We start from the raw sequence: 24,477 nt of genomic DNA, 5'->3' as shown, positions 1-24,477 counted from the left end.
CTTCAGAAGGCTGAGTCAGAAGGCCTGAGGATTCTGGAATCCCCAAGAGTCCCTGCCCTCGTTGAGGTGCTCCCTGCAGGCGTTAGTGGCAAACCCTGCATGAGGAATGCGGCCCCGGTGCCTCTCTTCGGGGTGTAAGGGAAGCTGGGGAGAGTGGGGGTCTCATTTTAAAACTGCAAAAAAGAGTGGGAAGAAGAGACCCATCCTTACCTCAAGACAGAGTTTGCTGTGACAGCTTTAAAAAGAGCCTAAATGTATCAGTTTTTTTCGGAGATTGTTGAAATAAAGGAGAAGTGTCAGGATCCCGAGCCCCTATGAATCAAAAGTTGTCCCCTAGTGATTCAAGCAAGTCCACACTGTTGTGTCTCTTGCCACAAACCCTGCCCACTCCAGCCCCTTCAACGTCACCTCCCTTCTGCCAAGGTCACTCCAGAGAGCCCTTGCGGGACCTGGAAGATACTAGCAGCTTTGGCTCTGCCACTAAGCTGTGTGTCGTTGGGCACCTTGCTTTACCTCTCTGGGTCTCAGTTTCCCCATCTCTAATGCAGTCCCTACGGCTCATTAATTCCTGTTTCCACGGAAGTGATTTGAGATGTTGTCTGCAGGCTACGCCAGCTGCGTTAGAGAGGCTTCCCTTCATTTCTTGAAGGGGCCGGTGAGAGATGGCTGAGGGCCTGTCCTGCTGCTGACGATAATGCCTATGTCCTTGGATGCGTTTTTAATTTGTGAAAACCTGTTTTCCCCTGTAGTTATAAACATCCTGGTGCGCCAGGTAGGGCTGCTGTGACCTGTCTTTTGCAGATGGGCAAAATGAGGCCCAGAAGAGTGAATTCCTTCCCCCGGGAGCCATGGTCCCTGGTGATCAAATTAATGTGAGTTAGTAGGAGAAGCACCAGTCCAGAGCCGGATGATCTGATGCTGAGAAAGTCGCTGAAGTCCCTAAGCCCCAATCCCCTGTCTGTACAGTTACAATAGTAGTGATTGCAGAGTCACACAGAATAACGGAGGGGAAGCCTGTTTAGTTGGCAGAGGTGTGCGGGCACACCACGTTTCATTGTGCCTCGCTGCGTTGCGCCTCCCAGGTGGTGCGCGGTTCACAGATTGAAGGTTCTTGGTAACCCGGCCTCGGACAAGTCTATCGGCGACATTTGCCCAAAAGCATCTGCCCACTTGGTGTCTCTGAATTGCATTTTGGTCATTCTGTCAATATTTTAGACTTTTTCATCATCATTGTATTTGTTGTGATGATCTGTGATCGGTGGTTTTTAATGTTACTATTGTAATTATCAGGGGCGCCACAAACCGTGCCCATATAAGACAGTGAACTTAATAAATGTGTGTGTCCGGCTGTCCCCCGTTTCTCTTCTTCTTCTTGGGCCTCCCTCTCCCCTGAGACACAACGATATTGAAATTAGGTCAAGTAATAACTCTACAATGGCCTCTAAATGTTCGTGTAAAAGGAAGAGTCGCACGTCTCTCACTTTAAATCCAAGACTAGACATGATTAGGCTCAGTGAGGAAAGCATACTGTAAGCCGAGACAGGCAGAAAGCTAGGCCTGTGGTGCCAAACAGCGTCAAGTGGTGAATGCAAAGGGTCCTTGAAGGAAGGTAAGAGTGCGTCTCCAGGGGGCACCGGATGACAAAGTGGAGCAGCCTTATTGCTGATACGCTGGAAGTTTTACTGGTCTGGGTGGGAGATCAAACCAGCCACCACATTCCCTAAACCAGAGCCTAATCCAGAGCAAGGCCCTAACTCTGTTCAATTCTATGAGAGCTGAGAGGGGTGAGGAGCTGCAGATGAAAAGTCTGAAGCTAACAGAGGTAGGTTCATAAGGTTTAAGGAAAGATGTCTCTATAACATAACAGTACAAAGTAAAGCAGCAAGCGCTGATATAGAAGCTGCACCAAGTTACCCAAGAAGATCTAGCTGAGATCATTAATGAAGGTGGCTATAGTGAACTTATTTCCCATGTGCACAAACAACCTTCTATTGGAAGAAGGGACCATGTGTGAGTTTCACGACTAGAGAGAAGCCGGTGGCTGATTTGAGAACTTCAAAGGACAGGCTGCCTCTCTTGTTAGGGGCTAATGCAGCCGGTGACTTTAAGTGGAAGCCAGTGCTCATTAACCATTCAGAAAATGCTAGAGCCCTTGAGAATCACACTAAATCTATTCTGCCTGTGCACTGTACATGGAACAACATGGAACAACATGTACAGAGCACATCCAAAAGCCTGGATGACAGCACATTTGTTTACAACGTGGCTTAATGAGTATTTCAAGCCCACTGGTGAGAAGTACGGCTCAGAAGAAATGATGCCTTTCGAAATATGCTGCTCATTGACAATGTACCTAGTCATGCAAGAGCTCTGATGGAGATGTACAAGGTTACTGTTGTTATGCCCATCAACACCACATTTATCCTGTAGTCCGTGGGTTGAAGAGTAAATTTGACTTTCAAGTCTTTTAAGGGATACATTTTGTGAGGCACAGCACCAGATAGAGCTTCCTCTGATGGGTCTGGACAACGTAAGTCAAAAACCTTCTGGGAAGGAGTCATCGTTTTACATTAAGAACACTTGCGATTCATGGGGAGAGGTAAAAATATCAACATTAAAAGGAGTTTGGAAGAACTTGACTCCAACACTCTTGATGACTTGAGGGGTTCCAGGCTTCAGGGGAGGATGTACCTGCAGCCTTGGTGGAAACATCAAGGGAACTAGAATTAGAAGTGGAGCCTGACGATGTGACTGAATTGCTGCAGTCTTATGATAACACTAATGAATGAGGAGTTACTTTTTATGGATGAGCGAAGAAGGTGATTTTCTGAGATGGAATCTACTCCCGGTTGGCATGGCAACAAAGGAGTCAGAACAGGACCTGGGCTCCCTTGTCACAGCAGCAGCAGGGCTTGATAGGGCTGCCTCCCACTCTGCGAGAAGTTCCACTGGGGGTAGAATGCGGTCAGGCGGCATCGCGTGTCACAGAGACATCGCTGTGACAGGAAGGACGCATCACAGTGGCACACTTTTCTGTTGTCTTCTTTAAGACATTGTCACCATCACCAGCCTTCAGCAATTGGCACCTTGTTCAGTCAGTGGCCCTCTTGAGGCTCACTGAAGGCTCATAGGATGGCTAGCATTTTTAGCAATAAAGCGTTTTTAATTAAGTTATATACATTTAAAAAGATTTTTAGTTATTTATCTTTAGAGGGGAAGGGAAGGAGAGAGGGAGAGAATATCAATGTATGGTTGCCTCTTGTGCACCCCCCGCTGGGAGCTGGCCTGCAAGCCAGGCAAGTGCCCTGACTGGGAATCAAACTGCAGTCCTTTGTTTCCCAGCCCACGATCAATCCACTGAGCTACACCAGCCAGAGCTATACATTGTCTTTTAAAGGTCTAATGCTGCTGCTCACTTAATAGACATACTTTTCTGTGCCCTGGGAACCAAGGCATTTGTGTGACTTGCTTTATTGCAGCCTTCACTTTGTTGCGGCAACCTGGAGCTGAACCTGCAATTTCGCCCACGGTGCCTGGCAAGCACTCATCGATCTTCGCCGTTTGCAACAGCTCGGAGAGTCACGTCATTCCACTGCGCTCTCCCACCCTCCACTTCTCTCTTGCATGGTTTTCCCTCTAGGAGTTAGATGCAGCCCCTCAAGTTTTTTCTCTGGGATCCTGGCCCCTAACCCCCCTGTGGTTTTTCCCTGCAGACTGTAAATTCACCTGCCACCCGGAGTGCCGAAATCTGATCCAGCTGGACTGCAGTCGGCAGGGAGCCCCAGCCAGGGACAGGCCCTCTCCAGAAAGCACCCTCACTCCAACCTTTGGCCAGGTAGGCCGCAGAGTTCCAGGACCAGGCTGGAAGCAGCCTTTGCTGGTTCCTTGGGCTCCACTGTCTCTCCAGCAGCTCTGGTGGGGGGCGGGGTAGTAAGGGGTGGCATGAGTGCTCTACATGCGCTGGATGTTAGGGTCCCCTTCTGGCCCGATGGGGTTCACAGATGCACATTCTGATTCTGCATCCAATTGTGATGTGTGTAGGGTTTTGTTTTTGTTTTTGTTTTTTCTGCATACCAAAGCAACTCTCTGATACCAGCTGGGTGTCTTACAACTCAGCTTCACTCTCTGCTCCTCCCCCACCTCTTCAGTTGTCATTTGGGCTTCTGCCCGACCAGCTGTAGACGGGAGGTTACCACAACCCCCTCCTTGGGTTTGATTAATTTGCTAGAGCAGCTCACAGAACACAGAGAAACATGTTACATACCAGATTATTATAAAAAGATAGCGCCAAGGAACCGCCAGACGGAGGTGATGCCTTGGGCAAAGTGTGTGGGAAGGGGCACCGAGCTCCATGCCCTCTCCAGGCGTGCCCCTCTCCCTGCGCCTCCCCGTGCTCACCAGCCAGGAAGCTCTCTGATTCTTGTCCTTCGGGTTTTTATAGAGACTTCATTATATAGGCGTGATTGGTTGAATCACTGGTCATTAGTGATGGGTTCAACTTCCAACCCCTCTCCGTTCCATGGAGGTCAGGGGGGTGGGGCTGAAAGTTCCAACACTCCAATCACTCTGTAGGCTCTGCTGGCAACTAGCCCCCTTCTTTAGATGGGATCCAAAAGCCACCTTATTAACAGAACAAGAAACACCTTGGTGGCTCTCATCACTCCGGAAATTCCAAGGGTTTTAGGAGCTCTATGCCTGAACTGGGGACAGAGACCAAATGTACATTTCTTATTATGAATCACAATAGCAGATGCTCCTTTCCAAGAGACTGGGGGATGGAACAGGAACAGTGACACGGAGAGGTCTGTCCTCTGGTCCAGAGCCTGCCTTGACCTTGGACTTTAAGCCAGAGGTGTGGGTATGGGTGGGGCAGCAGGGGTCCCAGAGGAGGCTCCTGAAGATCCCTTGAGGCCTCAGAGCCCTGGAACAGTGGGAATGTTGGGCTGCCAGCCAGACCAGATGAACTGCAGAGGGTCTCAGCCAGTATTTCCTCCCTGTGTTAAAGGACCAGGAAATTTGATGCCCAAAGCACATCTCGGTTCTAGACTTTGCCAAGGCATTGGATCAGGATGTGGCTGCACTTTGATGTCTAGGATTTGGAAGGGTGACAGGAGAGCTTTTCTTTTGATTCTTGCATTGAACAAGAATTTATTGAGTATCTACTATGTGCCAAGCACTGGTGAAAGTGGGATAATAAATGATACATCACATTTTATATCCTTAAAGAGGTTACATTCTGGCAGGGGAGACAGAATACAACCAGATAGTATATATACTGTGATGCAATTTGTCATAAAATATGAATCGGTTGTTTTGAGCCCAAAATACAATTGTTTCTGTTGGGAGAAATCACGGAGGACTTCCCAAAGGAGGTGACATTGGCTCTGAATCTTAATGTATGAATCAGGGGTTGCCTGTCAAGGAAGTAAGGAGTGTTCCAGGATACCATCCGCATATTCATTTAACAAATATGATTTGAATGTTGAGCATATGCAGGCCCAGGAATGCCAGGAACTTAGTGATGAAGTAAACAGATATGACCCCTGCCCTCCAGAGCTTGCAGAAGAGTAGGGAAGCTGGACTTTAAACAAGTGAGCCCCAGCTTTATGAAGGAAGAGCCCGAGGTCCTGTGAGAAACAATACAGATGCTGGGTAACTGGTTATTTCCTGAAGAGACCCCGAGTGAACCTGGGGGTGCTGGGGTCTGGCCCCCAGTCCCCAGACTCGCCTTCTGTCTGTGTTGTCTGGCCGTGTTGCATGTGATCAGTGCTGCTTGGTCATCTGAGCTGCCCATGGGTGTCACCGGCCATTCAGCTGCTCCCCCGTGCCTTTCTCTCCCACTGGGAAGGCTTTACTGGAGAGCAAATATGATGTTTGTTTTTACAAAATGATATTGAATCAGCCCTGGCCAGGCGGCCCAGTTGGTTGGAGCGGTGTCCCGTACACCAGAAAGGCTGCAGGCTTGGTTCCCAGTCGGGGCACGTGTGGGAGGCAACTGATCAACGTGTCTCTTTCACATCTCTCTTGCTCGGTCGATAAACATATCCTTGCGTGAGGACTTTAAAAATGATATCGAATCAATTCTGAAATATATTTTTTAAAATTCTAGATATCCTCCACACACTTTGGAATAGTAACTGCTAATGGTGTGGCCTGAATGTAACCCAGCCTGTTGGGAGGGCCGTGTCTCTAGCCAGAACCTGTCTAACCAGGTTTTGGCAGGGAGGGGAGGAGGAAGAGGTAAGGACACAAATTTGACTCCCAAAGCCCTACTGAATGATTTTTTGCTGAAGGTATTCTTCAGCACACCATAGAGCAACATTTCCTAAAAATCTTATTTAAACAGCTCTTTATTTTCCCAATTTTCTGTCTCATTTGGGAGCTTCCAAGTCTCTCTTCTCTTGGTTCTTTCAACTCCATGCATCTCTCAGCCTGGAGCTTGCCCCCCACCACTTCCTGGTTTTCCAGTCTCTTCTATCTTTTCTTCTAAAGCTGCAGGTCTGAAAATGGGGCGATTTGCCCCCTTTTCCCAGAGGATATGTGGCAGTTTCTGGAGGTGTTTTGATCGCCACAACTGGAGGGAGCTGCTGGCACCCAGGGGTAGAGGCCGGGCACTGCTGAATGTGCTGTACTCCACAATGCCTCCCACAGTGAAGACCGTCTGACCCCAGATGTCAGCAGTGCTGAGGTGGAGGAACCCTGCCTGAAGCGGGTTCGCTGCTCCCAGTGTGGGGGGCAGAGGACACAGAGGGGCCTGGGGGTTGCCACACATATCGTCCCATCTTCAGAATGTCAGTTCTGAGCATTTGGAGGCAGAGGCACCCCCTTTCCCTCCAGCAGGGAACCCCTGGCAAGCGAAGTCATGGCTATGTCTAGAGCTGAAGCCCACAGACGTATATTGGGTTGGCCAAAAAGTCCATTTAGTTTCTTCCATAAAATAAGAGACACATATTTTGTTTCCATCAATAACTTTATTGATTTGGATTTTTTGAGTATGTTGGCTATCTCCTGCTCTTGGCTTCTAGTGAGTAGAGGCCAGACATGCTGCTAAATATCTTCCAGTGTGTAAGACAGCCTCACGGCAAAGAATTGTTGGCCAAAAGGTCAACAGTACCAAGAAACTTCACAATCCACTTCTGACATGTTTAATCAGTCGCAGCACCTTCTCCATACACTGCACAAATCTTTTTTTGCCTTTCAGTTGTGTTTTTACCTTTCTTGAAACCATAAATGTTGCATATTTTCTTCCATCTTCAATATTAAAATGGCTGCACAAAAACTCACCAATTTTAATAAGTTTTTTATAGTTTAATGTATTTTAGTAGCAAAATTGCAGGAGTAGCACAGGAGACAGATGACATTAAAAACACGCGTGTGCGTGGAGACCAGCTCAGTTCAAAAAGCGCGGCAAGTGGGTGGGACCTGCTGGTGGTGAAAGGGCTACAAACGTCCGTTAGTTGCCGCCAGTAAGAAATGTACTTGTTTTTTAAAAATCCAAATTTTGGCATTGTCCAGGAAAATTTAGCAGGTTTATTCTTTTTTAAAAAGATTTTATTTATTTTTAGAGCGAGAGAAAGGGAGGGAGAGAGAGGGGGAGAGAAACACCAATGTGTGGTTGCCTCTTGCGTGCCCCCAACTGGGGACCTGGCCCGAACCCAGGCATGCCCGCCCGAGTGGGAATTGAACTGGCAACTGTTTGGTTTGCAGGCCGGTGCTCAGTCCACTGAGTTACACCAGCCAGGGCTAGCAGGTTAATTTATATTGTTATAAAGTTGAACTGCTGAAATTTGTTCTCTGAAACACCTTGACTTGCATCAATGCTTTGTGTTCCCTCATTTATATTTTAAAAATTCACATGCAAATGAAAATGGAAAAACCTCCAATACCTGATTTCTGTCCCCTATTTTCCACTTGCAGTCAATCATACACTTAGGTACCTTTTGATCCCATGGAAAAAATATCTAACATTCATAACAGGAAGAAGATAATTTTTTTCTTAAAGAATGAAATGTCTCCCATCAGAGTGGATTCTTAAGCATGTTCTCCACGCATGCAACATGCTAGCTGGATGTCTTTTGGCAAAATTGTTACATGTTTGGTGTGGACAGCACACAGGTTGGTATCTCCAAAAAGGCCAATTAGATAGGCCTCACTTGCCTCCTGCAAAGCACCAATAGCTGCACCTGGAAGTGTAGATCTGTTTGAAATCCTGAGCAATTCCTCACACCAGATGCTGGAAGGGAAGTTTGCAAATCAGGAGTTTAGTGGACTTCTGATAACATCTAATTTCACCAAGTGCCACAGTACCAGGCCTGTAACGATGAGCTTTCCTCACCCTTCCAGCAGAGGGCGCACTCTTGTGAGCGGCTTTGATAGCCAGTTGCTTCCTCAGTGTGGTGGATTTGCAGGCACTCTGCTTTGTAAGAGCCTTGGTATAGAGACCTCTTTACTCACCGCCCCCACCCCCCACTCCCCTACTCCTTAGGCTGCAGCTTGGTGAGCTAGATGCCCCGCTGGTGTTAGAGAGCGATGGCCTGATAAGGATTTTTTTTTTAAATGCACACTGATATGACAGCTGTCACAATACAATCTAACAAATTTGTTTCAAATGAAGTTAAAGCCATTGTACAGAAAAAACTAAATGAACTTTTTGGCCAACCCAATAGAAGGAGCCACATAGAGACACACAGAAGGAGCCAGGAGGCCCCTGTGGGAGGGGAGCAGCCCCCAGCCAGCGAAGAGCCCAGAGTTGGGTTGCTCCGTGGCGGGGGCGGGCTGCCCTGTCTGCCTTGGACATGAGGCATGACTGCGTGCTTCAGCACAAGTGGGGCAGGACCTGGCCTTCTATCAATAAAACCTGGGCCCAGCTCCAGCCTCACTTGCCTTTTCTAAAAAGCGTGTTTGTGCTGGTTTCCGCCTTGGCTTGATTTTCTGTTAAATACCAGGATAGACTTTCTTTCACCTTGACATTGTCACCTGGGCTAGCTAACCTAAAGTTCGAGCGCCATTTTCCTGAGGGGTTTACTGTGGCTAGGGCCTTGGTCTGAGTTCAGCTAGTGTGGGGACATATGGCTGTGAGGAGGTCTCAGCTTGGTGGCATTGCTCCTTTTTGCTCCTTAAGGGAAAAAATAAAATCATTGATTTTCCTTCATCCAGAGAGAACCACTGTTAGTTAACATTTTTTTTTCTTCCTGTACATTCAGACACTTTGGCAAACATTGTTGAGATCACCCTGTAGGTAGGTAGGTATCAACCTTGGAAAAGCAGTAATCCCAGGGTTCTGCCGTCTCTCTGCCGGGCCTGAGGGAGGCAGGAGGGAGGGAGAAGGGGCAGGCGTGGAGGGGGCAGCTCAGAGCCCCCAGGTCTACTCACAAGACTATGGGGGGGTCTTGTGTTCAGGCAGAGAAACCGAGGAAGGGTAGCTGGCGACTGCCTGTGCTTTTGCCAGCCTCAGAGCCAGTGTTCCTCAGTCTCTCCTTGGAGATCCCTGAGGCCTGTGATGTCTGGCTTTGCCTGTGGGCACCCACTGCTGACTGAGCAAGCCTCCTTAAGTCCACCCCAGACGCCTTCTTCAGTTGAAGCCTGTCTCCCAGAGAACACGGCTGCCAGTGGCTGAAGACCACTATAAATTGCCAAACCGGCTGCAGTTCTTTTATCTGGAGGCGTGCCCCAGTGACTTCATACTTCAGGTGGTCTTACGGGTGGCCTTACCTCGTCACTTCTGGGATGATGAAAAAGCCCTCAGGGGTCCCCATGCACTTCTGAGGAATTGAGGTCTCTGCTGGTTGGGCCCAGTCCTTTCACTGTCTTTGGGAAAGGCGACTTGAAGGGAAGAAGTCCTCGCCCCAGACAAGACCGCATTGTCTGCATTGTCTTCATAACCGGCAGCGGCCAGAGGGGATCCCGGTAGCTCCGTCCTCCTTGCCTTTGGTCGCTATTTTTCTCGGTATATGGAATGTCCAGATGACAAGAGAAAAACTCTTTATTCCACTCAAATTACTGCAACCAGGGATTGAATCTTATGTCTGACGGGCTGGCTTCTTCTCCCCTCCTCCGGGCCGCCAGAATCCAGGGCTCCCAAGCCCCCAGCTGCAGAGTCCAGCCCCTCCTCCAGCAGGTCCCGAACCTCACTCAGGCACGTCCCACTCAGGACCCTGGCCGTGTCCATGCTCCACCTCTGCTATTATTTACTTAGCCTTTCTCCACAGTAAAGTTCAGTAAACCTGAACTTTATTTTAGTGAACTTAAACTTACGTTAAAGGAGCTTTTTAAAAGCCTGAATCACTGTCTGATGTACTTAGGACTTTTTGCTGACACATCAAATTAATTATTCATGTCTAAAAGTAAAAGACAAATGTGTCTAAGGGCTGCCTCAAACTCTTCCTGCGTGTGTCTATCAAGCCAGGCACTGTTCTGAAATCCCCAGGAGCATCGTGGGGAACGCTGCCTGCAGGGGCTGCTCCCGTCAGTCGTTTGTCCCGGACTGCGCAGGGTGTGTTGGTTGGAACTGGTGCCCAAGGGGCCCAGTGAGCCACGGAGAGAGTCCCAGGGCAGCTGCAAGGACATTCCAGCCCCTACACTGGTACCACACCACAGTGCCCGTCCAAAGGAGAGATGGACCACTGTACCTCGTAGAATAGGGTGAATTGAAAACAAGTCACTCGTCGGTACACGCAGGGCAAACCCATTTGTATTTTTGGGGGGATGTAAATGTAGCATGAAGGGCTGGAAGACACCCAGCCAACCGCTGGAAGAGATTTCACCCAGGCGGGCAGGGAGTTGAAACGGGTAGAGTGAGACAACTTCCACTGTTTGCCGTTCCATTCAGTGTTGCGTGGATAACCAGATACTGTCGTGTGTTTCTAGTACAATATTTTAAAAAGCTGATAACTCTTTTCTTAAACAAAAGAAAGGCCCCTGCGTGGGTGACTGAAGAGCTAGGTTCTAATCCAGACTGTGTCAACGAGGTAATTGGTGTGTGATGCAAGACAAGCCTCTTGGTTTCTCTGAGCCCCGGTCTCCCCTCCGAGCGGTGGGTGGGTTGACAGGGTGGTTGTGAGGCTGCGAGGGAAGGTCCGAGACTGCGCCTGCCTGCGGGGGAAGGGGTGGGCATCCAGCGCATATCTGTGGATTTTTGTATCGCCTCGCCTGTGGCGAAAGCCCTCAGTGGCTCGCTATTGTCCTCAGACTCCATCTAAATGTGGATTAGCACATGAAAGCCTTCATGGTCTGGCTCTGCCGGTTCTCCAGAATACCAGTGATGGTTTCATCCTACATAGAAAACCAGGACACTGTGTGGTTTGGGTGTGCACGTCTTACTATAAGACTTAACGATTATGTCCTTTGCAGCCCAAGTTATTATTCCACTGTTGATAAAAAGACCAGTAATACCCAGACCCCATTCACCAGAGGGACAGATGGCTTCCAAAGCCCCGGGGCAGGTCAGCCCCGCCTGCTGGTGTTTCTGCCTGACAGGTTGCTGCCTCCTACACCCCCTCCCCCATCTTGCCGCTGTCATTCCTCAGCAGGGCCCCTCAAGAACCATCTCTCTCAGCCCCTGGAACTGCGGAGTCGTGACTCAGCTGGCGTGTAAAGCTCAGCTTCCTGGCACCTCGCTCAGTGCTCCCTCCCGCAGTCGCCCTACTCCTCCCTACGCTCTCTACCCCGCTCTGGCTTTGCAGAACCCTTGGCTGGGTAAGCACCTGGGGCCAGTTGTGCCCCAGTCTGCAGCCCAGCGGCCACGGCTGAACCCAGAACCACCACACGGGGGAGCTTGGGACCAAGAAGGGGAGAGCCTGGGGGAGGGGTCTGTCCCTCCCGAGGGCCAGCCCCTCCTCTTTTGTAACAGGGGCCCAGGATAAATACCCGCGCTCCTCGCAGGGGATTCTGGGGCCTGGGCCCTCTCTGAAATGCTCAATAAACTTTTAGCAAATGCAATTGCAGTCCACTAACAATAGTAGAGACCTTTTGTTGAGTCATCCCGTGTGGTCTACTTATTTAATCAATTATTGAGGGATGTTGAAATCTCCAACTTTAATTGTGGATTTGCCTATTTTTCCCTACAGCTCTAGCCTCCTCTTTGAGGGGGACCCAAACAACTGGAATTGTCTTCTGGAAAGCCGGCCTCTTGTAGTACAGGCTTCCCCCACTAGGGGGATGTTCTAGGAACCCATCTGTGGTGAACCCATCTGGTGTCAGTGTACCAGCTGGTGTTGTTGTGAGATGCTGCATTCAGCTTCAGTGAATTTGTCCTGAAGACTCTTTCAATGCGTTTACAAGAGCACCTGCCCACACTGTGCTGAGCGTTCAGCAGGTTTTGACCAAAAACTCTAAACGATCCCCATGCCCCACCTTCCCTGTTCCCCTGATCCTGCCCAGAGCTAGATATTTTTTTTGTTTCCCTGGGCGAAAAAAAGCCCTCAAAGGGAAAGGTTTTGCTGACGTGGAAGAGGTGAAACAAAATGGCTGGAGCACTAAAAGGCAACAAAATTGAGGAGTTCAAAAAACTGTTTTGAGCAGTGAAAAAAAGTCTCAATAGTTGCATTGCACCAAATGGAGAGTATTTTGAAGGTGACTGAAGTTTAATCATGTAAGAATAAATACACAATTTTTTATAAATAAAATCCATTACTTTGGGTTCCCCGTCATATTTCAAAGCTCCATTATTCAGTGACTAAACATTTAGGATAAGTATTTCCTCTTGTTAATTGACCCCTTTACATTACTAAATAACCTTTTTTTAAAGGATGTTTTTCTGCAATTTTTGCTTGAGATTTATTTTGTTTTAAAGATTTTATTCTATTTTTAGAAAGAGGGGAAGAGAGGGAGAGAAACATTGATGTGTGAGAGAAACATCAATGGGTTGCCTCTCATAGGCCCCCCCCCCCATCTGGGGGCCTGGCCTACAACCCCGGCATGTACCCTGACCAGGAATTGAACCTACAACCTTGTGGTTTGACGGCCAGTGCTCAATCCACTGAGCCACACCTGCCAGGGCACAAAGTAATCTTCTTATCCCTGGTAATATTCTTTGCCCCGAAATCGACTTTGTCTGATATTAAAATAGCCACTCCAGCTGTCTTTAGATTAGCATCAGCATGGTGTTTCTTTATTCATTTTTTTACTTTTAGGCTATTTGTATCTTTGTACTTAACTGTCACTTCTTATAGACATTTTCCAGCAAATAGTTGGATCATATTTTTAAAAATATATTTGTGTAATCTCTGTCCTTTAATTGGGTTATTTAGATAATTTACATTAATGTGATTATTTACATAAGTAGATTTAAGTCTATCATCTTGCTATTTGTTTTTGATTTGTCTTATCTATTATTTGTTCCCTTTTTCATTTTTTTGCCTTCTTAGGATTAATTGAATGTATTCTATGATTCTATTTTATCTCATTTACTGCCAGCCCACGCTCCTGTGCCAAAGGAACGGGCCAGTCCCCCACACCCTCTCCACTCTGGCTACATCTGGGATAGCTGCTCCCCCCCCCACACACACACACACACACATTTCCCTCCATGCTCTACAAGCCAGAAGTGCTGGCCACAGCTGTCAGGGATTTGACCTAGGAGACAGCTGCATCTCTCGGGAGCTGCCCCAGAGCCCCTTGGAGCAGCCCAGGCGAACCCATGGGAGCTCATTTCTGATCAGGCAGAGCCAAAAGGCTTCCCAACTAGGAAGTATCTGAGATCCTGGCTCTGAGGAGGCACAGAACTCAGAGAACTCCAGTACTTACTTCCCTAGAAGTCCTTGAGCACTGGAGACACTTCTCTGTGCTCCTCACAGCCTTCCCCTCTGCTTCTATCCTAGAAGCAGTGGCTGCCTGAGCTGACCTCTGGCTGGGCCAGGTCAGGCCTGAGGCTCCGCGGGGACAACACAGTCCTCTTCCTGTGTGTAGTGGTGCAAGGCCTGGCCACCTCTCACACGGAGGGCCACACTACTTCGGCCGTGAGAGGACTGGCCTTGCCCGGAGAGGAGCACCGAGGGATGCAGGGGTCGATCAGACGCACCTGCTGGGCTTCTCGAGTCTTCCTAAAGAAGACTCCCGAGGCCTGATTCAGACCCAGCATGAGCTCTTCTGGGCCTCTGCCTCTCTGTGTGGCTGATGTCCCTGCCTCTGTGGCTTTAAGTGTCAGGGCCCTATCGAAGCTGTCACCCTAGCAGCTGAGCTGGAGGAGTGCCGTGTGAGCTAGAACTCTGAGAAAGTGAATCTTCTGTGAGTCTAACCAAAATGGTGTGTCACCTGGGGAGAAATTGAGCTGTCTGGGGTGCCCAGTACATTTTGTGCTGTCAAATTCTGCTCTCAGGATGGAGGGTGGCGTTCTTAAGATGCAGCCCAACAGACACTGCGGAAAAGTTGCTCCTAAGAGGCAGGGGAAGGTGTGGGAGGTGTGGTCGCTATTGGCAAATGCATCAGGAAGTCAGGAGGACAAAGGAGGAGGGTATTGACAGGCAAGAGCCAAACCACAAGAGGGCAGGGCGGCTGCTGGGAAAGTGAATCAAAGGTTGTGCAGCTGTAATGGATGGGTGCTTGACTGTAGCTGGAGATGGGTGGGAGCCATGGACTTGGCCCGTGCTGCGGAGGGCCTTGAAGGACCTGGATATTGCTGACGTCACTGGAGGGGGACCACAGCTGTGATGGAGAACTGTCAGATACAAGTCTGAGCCCCAGTTTACTCGCCCGTGAATTACTTCCTGCCGTGCTGTGAGCCTTAAGTGACATAACAAAACGTGTAACAGCTCGGGAAGCCTAACATAATGTCTTATTTCACGTTGGCCTGCTGGACTGCACATTATGAGAAGGCAGGAACTACGCGTGTGTCATACTCAGGCCTGGACTCGATACTGAGGCCAGTGCTTGCCATGTAGAAGGTGCTCGGTGAATATTTGATAAATGAATGTGTGGAAGGATAAGCAACTAGAGCTCGGCACATGGTAATTATTCCATAAGTATGAGCTGAAACCAACTAGAAGCTTCTATGTTATAACAACTCTGATCAGATCTTGGCCTAGAAAGGTAACTCGAGCAACAAGGGGGCAGGGAGTTTGGAGGAGGCACAGGTGGGTCGAGGGAAAGTACCGGAAGGCTTTGCAATAATCTACACTGTGGCATTCGAGGAGATAGGAAATACTGAAGGGGAAGGAGAAGGTGGAAGTGAGGCAGGGGACAGAGGGCTCCGTTTCCCACCTGCAGAGACCAAGGCTGCAGCAGGAGGGTTGGGCAGTCAGTGAGCTGCCTGGGAGGGAAAGAGATCTGAGATGCCAGTCTGTGAGGTTCAGTTGGTGCTGTTTGCATAGGTGAGACTTGGCCACTGGAGACACAGGTGCGTGGTAGGAGAAGACAGTCGATGACTGAACCCTGGAAAACCCCAGGAAGCTAAAGGGAAGACAGGTGCACTGGCAGACTGAGGAAGTAGTTCCTGCCTTGTCTGTGAAGCTATGCTTTCAGGCCGTCTGCCTGCTGTGAGGGCCGTCACAGGGCGGCCTCTCGGTACTGCAGGGTTCCGGGACCCACATTCTGCAGCCGGCCCAGCTGGGGTGGTCTGGCTCCACATAGCGTGTGTGACTGTGTGTAAGTGGCTTCATCTGTCGGAACCTCTTTTCCCCCTCTGTAAAACAGGGATGGTAACTGTAGCTTGCCCATCGGTGGTTGTAGGGATTAAATTAAATGATGCACATCAGGTTATCAGTACAATACTTGCACATACTGGCTACTAATGATTTCAAAATATGTTTCAGAAGTGGGGTCACACCTCACCCCCGTTTTCAGTCTCCAAGTACTGATCTCTACCTCTGACATCCCTCGGCAGGACAGTTGAGGAAGCCTGAGGTTCAGACTTGCTCAAGATACCATAGCAAGCTGGAGTTGGAGTTGGAACTAGTAGAATACCAGCTTCTGTCTAATATCACAGTTTGTCTGCAACAAACTGGCCACGTGGCAGGATTTCATTTGAAAATGAAGAAAGCTTAAAATAATGTTTTCATCATCTAACACTTTGAGACAGGAAAGTCCCCCACTGACCATTCAGTGGGGCTTTCTGAACCCCAGCACACCGCCCCAGATTTCAGGCTCCAGTTGTGCTGCTTAAGGCGCAGAGCCCTCCTCCTGAGCCCAGGGACAAGGGACAGCCAGTTCCCGTCCTTTGTATTTCACCTCCAGGGGCATAAAGGGCATTGCGCAGGCTCTCCGTGCCTTCTTTCCACTGCCCCACCCTGCCAGGTTCTTGCCACTGTTGGTTCTTCATAGAGGAGAGGTCATCAGACACTGAAAGGAACCCCGTCTTTCTCTCTTTGGGTCCCCGAACTTCAGTCTGGAGTCTTCCTCCTGGAGGCTGGCCAACTTCGTGTATTATAGGTGATCTTCGCAGATTTCTTCTCGTCCCAGGGTTCTCACCAGCACAGTCTGTTCTGCTGAGTCTGCATGTGAGGCTTCCTTCCAAGCCTAGACTCACTGACGGACAAAGTGGGGCAGGGAGACACGAACAAGGAGTTCGGAGGCGTTGAACGTGTGAGCTGTGATGAAACAGTTTCCTCATCTGCAAAGAGGGGATGATACCTGCTGTCAAGGCTATAGAGCAACCTAGGTGAAGTCATGGGTGTTAGAAGGGCTTTGAAAAGCCCTATTCAGACATCAGGTTTTCATAATATTTGGGATGGCCTGGAGCAGCACCTAAAAGAACACAGTGTCACTCAGAATGTTTCCTAATCAGGTCTGGCTTCTCCTGTGTTGCCCACAAGGAGAGATCATGCTGACTCCTGGGGTGCTTTGGCTTGGTGTTTAAAAAAAGGTTATTAGCTGCATTTTAAGACTGCACATTTTAAATGTGTAACACCACGGTTGCTTTGCAGAGGTCCCTGCGTGACTCCAAGGGCACAGTGTGGCCACAGAGAACCTGGGGTCTGTTTTTTCCTTAAGTACTGGATTCCCACTGAGCAAGAAGTTCCTTTTATAAAGAAAAGTGTGTTCCTTTGTGGCCTGGACAAAGCAGGCGGGCTGTTATTGATGGCCCGAGGAACACGCAGAGCCCCTCTCTCTGCAGCAGTCACCATCATGGCATTGGACTTGGAGGTGCTAGTGAGGCCAATACAAGCTTCCTTTGCCTGAACCTCCATCTCAGGGGAAAACCCACCAAAAAACCGCCTCCAAAATACTCATATGAAGAAAAGATTGCTCCAAACAAAGCCAGAATCGACCTTCAATACCATTCACGTGAGCTCTTCCCCTGAAACACCCCGTAGCCTCCTCCAGCCCTCTCCCCACCCCCTGCGCCTACCTCCACTTATTATCTTCCTGTCCACAGAGGCAGCTGCTGGTCCTGAGGGTCTTCCGAGCCCAGGGTGGCCAGTGGCTGGAGTGCTGGCTCTCCACTACCCCAAGTTTATGCCTGCCGGGCTCTCACAGGCTTCTAGGAGAAAGATGGCATGGGAGGATGGAACCAAATGAGCTGCACTTTGAAACCCTCCAGAGCCCTGGCAGAACGGGTTCCTCATAAAAGTAGCCAGAGCTTTAGATGAAGTGGGCAGCCTGCTGTCTGGGGCTGAGTTGAGCCCTCTGCCCAACTTGGGCTCCAGGAGGGCATTGTTTCAGAGCTGCAGGAAAAGCCTCGCGGACTTGGAGGGAGTCCGATAACCCCTCTCAGCCGCTTCTCGGGGCTCCCAGGGTCCACGGGCCATCGGACCCCGAGAGCACACAAGAGTCGCCAGGCTCTGGAGGCTTTGTCTGCTTTTGGGGGGACCCCAGGCGGCAGTGCGCACATCAAAACAGTCCCATCTCTGCTGAGCAGCTACGTCACAGAGGCTAAAAGCATAGGCCCTAGAATCACACAGACCTGGGTCTCACTCCCAGCACACACGTCCTCCTGTGCCACCCTGAGCCCAGTTAGTTCCCTCACCCATAAAATGGGAATAATAATCTCTTTCTCCAGGCTGTTGGGAAAGTTAAATGCCCGGCTGCGCGTCAGTCACCCTCACACGTGGCCCATCTTGTGAACACAGTTGTACAAAGGTGATCTGGGAAGTTGGGGTGGTGGGGAGGTTGCCCTAATTGCTGTGAAGGGTTCAGCCCTGGTCAAGGAAGGTGTTCCTTTCCCATCTGATGGGAAATGTAAATGAGCTGTCCATGGTGGTAATGACAACATCTGGCAGAGACCCCTCTTGGCCAGACTGTCAGGGAAATACACAGATAACGTGGGTGTTGTCTGCAGGCTCCTTCAGTATCCTGAGGTGCCCTGAGGTCAAGTTCCCCTCCGTGGAAGGGCAGGCTTGCTTCTGTGGTTGCCATAACTTTGCATATGATTTGCATATATTTGTGGGGCCCCTGCATTTTTTCTGGCATTTTCAACTTAGAATATTGCTATATCTCCAGGCAGGCCAAATATTGATTTCCTTCTTCTCCAGTTACTTCCCTAACCACTCTTACTGACCTGGCTCTTTCACCCAGTGAGAATAGGGAATGGGAGGGTGGAGTAAGAATGTGGATGGGAAAGGGGGGAGGGACAAGGTGGACCTTACATTCAACACGGTGAATGTGAGCTGTCGTGGGTGAGGGGAATGGGCTGTTCTCGGCAGGATGAAGGACGGACGAAGAATTTTTCCCCTCGGGTCCATCCTGGTTTATTCTATCCCTGCATCCTTTATCTGACCTGTGGCGCTCTAAGTCCACTGGCCACCGAGTTCCAGTGGCACCCAGTGGGGTGGAGAGATGCAGGCCTGGGGCAAAGGAGAGGGAGGGCACGTAACAGCCGTGCAGGGCTTTGAGGAACCTTGCGAGAGGAAGTGGCTTCGGAACCGCTCTGGCCGTACCAGGGGCAGGAAAGGCGCCGCGGGGAGGCGGGGGAGGTGTCGAGATGGCGCTCTGTGCGCGAGGCGAGGGAGGGAGCCGAGGACATGAAACCACAGAGGCCCAGTGAGCCTGGGGCCGAGGCAGGTCCGATCCGTGTTCGCAGCTGCTGGCGCCACGCCGGGAAGGGAACAGGCTACTCTGCTGCCCGAGCCACACCGGCCCCAGGGTGAGACGCGCGGTGGCTAGCGCCGGCTCTGCCTGGCCGCCTAACCGACTGGCCCCGCCGGCTTGGAGCTCCCGCGGGAACCTGCGGAGGGCCCTCGCCTCCCTGCGCGCACCCCCGGGGGCCCAGCGGATGCCCTCGCTGCCCCCACCAGCTCCCGGCTAGATGACGGTGGACCGCAGCATGAGCAGTGGGTACTGCAGCCTGGAGGAGGACCTGGAGGACTGCTTCTTCACTGCGAAGACCACCTTCTTCAGGAATGTACAGAGCAGGCGTCCTTCGAAGGTACGCTCCATAATCGAGTACAGGAGACTCTCAGGGGGCGTCGGGGAGAATGACCTCTGTGGTCTCGGAGGGAAATGTGCCTCCTGACAAACAAGGCCTGTCATTACCAGAGTGGCTGGGCAGTTGCCCTGGGGACCCTCTGGCACTTGGCTGCACAGACCAGAGGTTAGGTCTAGAGCCCTCCGGGACCACCAGAACCCAAGGTTCTCTTTTCGGCATTTCCTGTCCCTAGACCTTTTCAAAATGGCTCTCTAGGATTTTTGATTTTTGGCTGCACTGGACTCGTGGTTTGGCCACATGCTCACCTGTATCTGGGAGAGTGATGGGGCGACTCTTTCTTTCTTTCTTTCCCCCAAAATTGAGCTTGGAAGCTCTAGGTGGAAAGCAGATTTCACACAGCACTGCCGCACCCCCCCCCCCCCCCNCCCCCCCCCCCCCCCCCCCCACGGGATAAACACTCGGAGGCCAAGACTTCCGTATTGTGAATGCCCAGACATCGTCTTAAAACGCAGTCCGGCAGCTTTGCAGAAGTCCCCGGTGTTTGGAGAAGCGAACTAAAAATTTCTGTCCTGCTACCACTTTAACTTCCTGGGTTGGTCGGAAGTAACCTACAGGGTTTTACATGTGTTTCCTAATGGGGTTCGAGGTGCTTCTTAAAGCTGTCAGCCCTTGACACCCAGCACACCTGAGTCCCCTGCCCAGGGGGCCCGGGCCCCACCCTCCCAGTTGCTGCGGAGCCAGCAAACAGCCACGGACCTGGTGGGAGTGGTGAGAGAGCTCTGCTTACTTATTTATTTTGTTATTTATATGAGAGGGCTCTAAGCCAGGTCCTTGGAGAAGTGACCTAAAAGGATCTGTTTGTGGACCAAAGTGCGCTGCTGTATTTCACAGGCACACGCAGGCTCCTCATTCATTCAGCAGCCCTCTCCGTGTTCACCCTAAACTTCCCCAGGCCTGACTCTGAGACCTCCTTTATGAATGATTCATCTTGCCTGTAGGCCTGGCATTTGCTGGTCCCTGACATCACACAAGGGGACCTTTCCATTGTTGAGGACACCCGGGAACCAAAGAAGTTTTTCACTGTAGTGTTTGAAGGAATTTACTAAATCTGGTCCCTTGGCCCCCACGCCTGTTTTCTGGGGCTCTCCCCTCACGGGGCTGGAGGGCTGGGGGCAGGCAGGCAGGCTGAGGGGAGGGCTTACGCAGAGCAGCATGGCTGCAGAGGGGAGGTGTGCCGCTCTCTTTCGGTTCTTGCCTGATATGTGGATTCGTGCCCCCCCTCACCCCCCGCAGGCACTGCAGCTTTCTAGGCCCTTTAGACCAGTGGTTCTCCATCTTAGCTGCACCCTGGAATTACTTGGGGAGCTTTAGAAAGTGGGGGCATTGGGTCTCACTGCTGGGAGTCGGGATGACCTGGCCTGGGATGCAGCCTGGGCATCAGGATCTTGAAAAGCTCCCCGGATAGTTCTGGTGTGTGGCTGAGGTTGAGAACCATTGCTCTCGAGCAGGGGTGTCCCAACTGCGGCCCATGGGCCACGTTTGGCTCAGGATGGCCATGGATGCGGCCCAACACAAAATCACAAGCTTACTTAAAATACCATGAGGTTTTTGTGTGTGTGATTACGTGTCGCAGTGTATTTAATGTGTAGTCCAAAACAACTCTCCTTCTTCCGGTGTGGCCCAGAGACACTAAAAGGTTGGACACCCCCCCCAACAGAGAGTTTTGCTGCTGCCTGCGGAGGAAATGGTTCCTGTTTTTAAAACCAAGTTTAGCTGCCGCACTTACTACCAGCCATGCTGTGAGCCCGGCGTCCCTGAAGGTGGACTTTTTGCATGACTGGGGGAGGAAGGCACGCCACAAAGCTGGGGTTTCCTTCACTTGGCAAGTGAACCAGCTAGCTGTTTCTGGTGTTTCTTGGGAGAAATAGAACAATTTGACAAGAAAATATGCTGGGGTGGGAGAGGACTCGTTCCTTGGCCCCTCTGTTCACCCCCTGCCCCCCACCTCTCCTTCCTCACCTTCCTCCTGAAAACGCACCTGGGTTTGGTGCGCACATCCGCTCTTCCCTTCCTTTGGTTCTGAGCCCAGTGCATTCCGGTAGGAAGGCCTCGGAATATCGCCCTACCTCGTGTTGTCCTGCCTGTAAGCCCTCAAAGGGGTGGGGGGCTTACCCCTTCTAAGAAACTCATTTGGTTGAACCTCAGACAGGGCTTAATGCTTCCCAAAAGGAAGGGTGGGGGGCATGGCCACTCTTACCCCGGTCTCTGCCAAACTAGAGTATGAGGAGAATCCTGACTGGAGATTCAGAACTGCCATCAGGGACGGTTCTGCTCGGCACCAGGTTCGCATTCAATACAGTGCTCTTCAGGGAGGGAGGGAGGGCTCTGCTGGGTGGACCAGCCCTGTGGTGGCTCCGCTGGCTGAGGGAGCAGCAGGGTGCCTGTGGCTGACTGAGGAGGTGAGTGAGCTCACCCAGATGTTTCAGTCTTTTGTCCTTCTGTTTCCCCTTAATGACATTTTCATCTCTCCTCTCCCTTTGAGCACTTCTGGAAAGGGTTTCCAAAGAGATCAGCCGTTCTGACCCCCTAGCTATGCTTTTGGCCTACCTAAAGAGAGATCACATCTGAGCTCCTAAGGGGATTTCTTTTCCTGTCTCCAAGGAAAGGCATTTATGTGTGAACCTGTGTCTGAGAGACACATCTGGGAGAGGCTGAGCCAACTTCTATAAATAGCCTTGTCAGGGTGACCTGGGTCTGTGTTGGGCCTGGGCCTGGCTGCAGCAGAGCTGTGGGGAAGCCCCCCACTTGGGGGGCATCACTACTGGGCCTCCAGGGAGTTCCCAGGGGAGAGACAGCAAGTGAGCACGTGGGAACAGGCCTGGGCCCGGCCCCAGCTTGCCCTCGCCTTTCAGAAAATGGCAGCTTCCTGGGGTGTTCTGCCTCATCTGAAAGGGGCGGGGAGGTTGTGAGTCACACCAGGCACAAGTTCAGGGGGCTGAGGCTGTGCTCTCCGGGCACTTCCCCCTCGCTGGGCACAATCAGGTCGCGCTTCCTGGGGTTGTGCGTGTCCAAGTGGGGCTCCTGGCGGCTTGTGGGGGAACCCACTGTGTGCTTGGGGGCGCAGCTCAAGGGCATCCACGGCCACCCCCGTCTAAGGTGCTGGAGCGTCGAGGGGGGTCATCCAAGGGCACAGGGCAAGTTTACGGTGGACCCGGGGTGACGGCTGCCAGCCCAGAGACTTTTCTGTCTTAGTTGACAAAAGGCAGGATTTGGCACTTGTCAGGCTGGTGACTGTGAGGCCAGCTGCCCCTTTGTTCCTGTCTGGGACCTGACCCTGGAAGTGGGGCCGACTTCTACTCCGGTCAGGTCCCTGAATGCCTACAGGTGTGGTTGTTTGGGCTTTGACTTTGGAGCTGGGGAGCAGGTGCCCCGCCAGTTTAGCAGGCGCCAGGCCCCAGGCCTCGATGCTGTGCAGGACATCTGGTGAGCACTGAGGCCTCGCCAAGCCTCCTCCTTGCAGAATGTCAGAGCTGAAAGGGACCTGGTCTAGGATCTCACCTCACAAATGGAGACACTGAGGCCCAGGGAGTAGGGAGGTCTCAGACCATGTACATATCTGGTCGGGTGGAACCAAGACAGATACACCTCTTGGACTCCTTGTCAAGTGCTCTTCTTGGTCCTCTTTACTCAGAGAGTGACTGGGACAGATGGCAGTGCTTGTCCTCTCAAAACCTTGTAAAAATGCAAAGACCCAAATAACCTCAGGCCAGGAAAGCAGTCAGAGGGCCCTGCCACCCCTCCATTCCATAAGCACACTGGCCGAAGGGACACTGGTCCTACATTTAAGGCTCGCAGGGGGCCCCCGTCATCAGCTCCAGAGTCTTACTACTTGAATCATTTAAAAGTTCTTGCTGCTTATCCTAAAATACCACTTGCCAGAGATCCTCCCTGTGTGTGTTTTCTTCGTAGATATGGAGAATAGAAGGTTGACCTTATCACTGGTTCAATATCACACTTAAGCACGCGTAGAACACACCCCCACCCTCCATCTCCCCCACCCCGAGACTTTCTCTGCTCTGTGCTGGCACTACTGAAGAATTCAAGGAAGGTGCAAAGAGGAAGGGGTCTCAGAGGGCAGAGTACCAAGCCACTCGGGTTCCGTTCCTGTGCTTGTCCCATCTTCTCTTGCCTGGCCAGTCAGCCCCTCTCTGGACAGGGCCTCTGTGGCAATCAGGGACGTCGGCCAAGCTTGCCCGCCCTGGGTGCAGCCAGGGAAATCCCCACCGCGGTGCCAGCACCAACATGCCAAGCCTCAGGCATAGCACCTGGCCCTGACCTTCTTGGCATGAGAGAAAAGAAATGAACTCTAAAAATAAGTTCCAAATTGGAGCAATAAAAATAAAGTAAAAACCTTCAGAACCTTTGGGCCAGTTAGCTATGTTTTTATGTGCTGTCGTCTCAGAAGCCTCCACAGCCCGACTGACCTCACAGGGCTTTTCATGGCCCCGGAGGTCTCCCCTTCAGGCTGCGGTCTGTGCCCCGCTCCCGTTTTCTCTGGTCCCGGCCACTGCTGACCAGGAGATGGTCAGCCCTGTGGGATCAGACAGAACCTGCATCCCCTTCAGGTCCAAGTACTGGTTACGCAGCAGGCGCCGACTAAATGCTTGGGTCCCGTGTGATGTGAGTGGACTCACTTGTATCGAACAATGCCTGTTTTTCAGTTGTTGAACACAGTCAAGTTTATTTCTCCTTTAGGTAAAGTTACATTGGCAGGTGGGGACCCACAATAACACCTGGGAAATTCTGCCCCTCAGGCCCGGAAATGGTGTGTTTTTTTACACCCACCTGCCATTGGCCAGACCTCAGTCACGTGGCCACAGCTAACCACAGTGGAGGTTGGGAAATGAAGTACAGCTGGGAGCCCAGGTGGGCCCGGAAGCCGGTTGTGGTGAGCCTTTAGCCGTCTCTGGCACACATCCTCCTGCCTCCTGTGCCAGCCACCTTTGGGAGTGCTGCTGGTACTTTCTTGGTGAAGGGTCATAGCCTCTGTCTCTTTGACCTTGTACCTGTCCTTCATCTGTCGCTGAGGATGTGCCGTTCCTGGAATGGGGTCCTGTCTCCCCTGAGTACCCCGGGAACACCTCGAGGACCATGCTTTCCCTTGCTTGGCAAGTCCCTGG

At 51.2% G+C, this 24,477-nt stretch overlaps 1 protein-coding gene across 2 annotated transcripts in view; it reads left to right on the top strand.

Moving 5' to 3' along the window:
* Positions 1-24,477, top strand: part of RASSF5 (Ras association domain family member 5) — a 69,890-nt gene that overhangs the window by 21,884 nt on the left and 23,529 nt on the right. Inside the window, exon 2 of one of the 2 annotated variants that reach the window (XM_037067089.1) lies at positions 3,714-3,835. In XM_037067089.1, coding sequence (XP_036922984.1) covers positions 3,714-3,835 — 122 coding nt within the window. Of the gene's footprint in view, positions 1-3,713; positions 3,836-18,533; positions 19,298-24,477 lie in introns of those variants that run through there. The other variant, XM_037067090.1, reaches the window with a different exon arrangement.

Source organism: Sturnira hondurensis, unplaced genomic scaffold (assembly GCF_014824575.4).
Source record: "Sturnira hondurensis isolate 20B ecotype Veracruz unplaced genomic scaffold, ASM1482457v3 Scaffold0017082, whole genome shotgun sequence".
NCBI classification, from domain to species: Eukaryota; Metazoa; Chordata; class Mammalia; order Chiroptera; family Phyllostomidae; genus Sturnira; species Sturnira hondurensis.
Note: the sequence above shows the minus strand (reverse complement) of the source record. Positions and strands in the feature narration are given on the sequence as shown.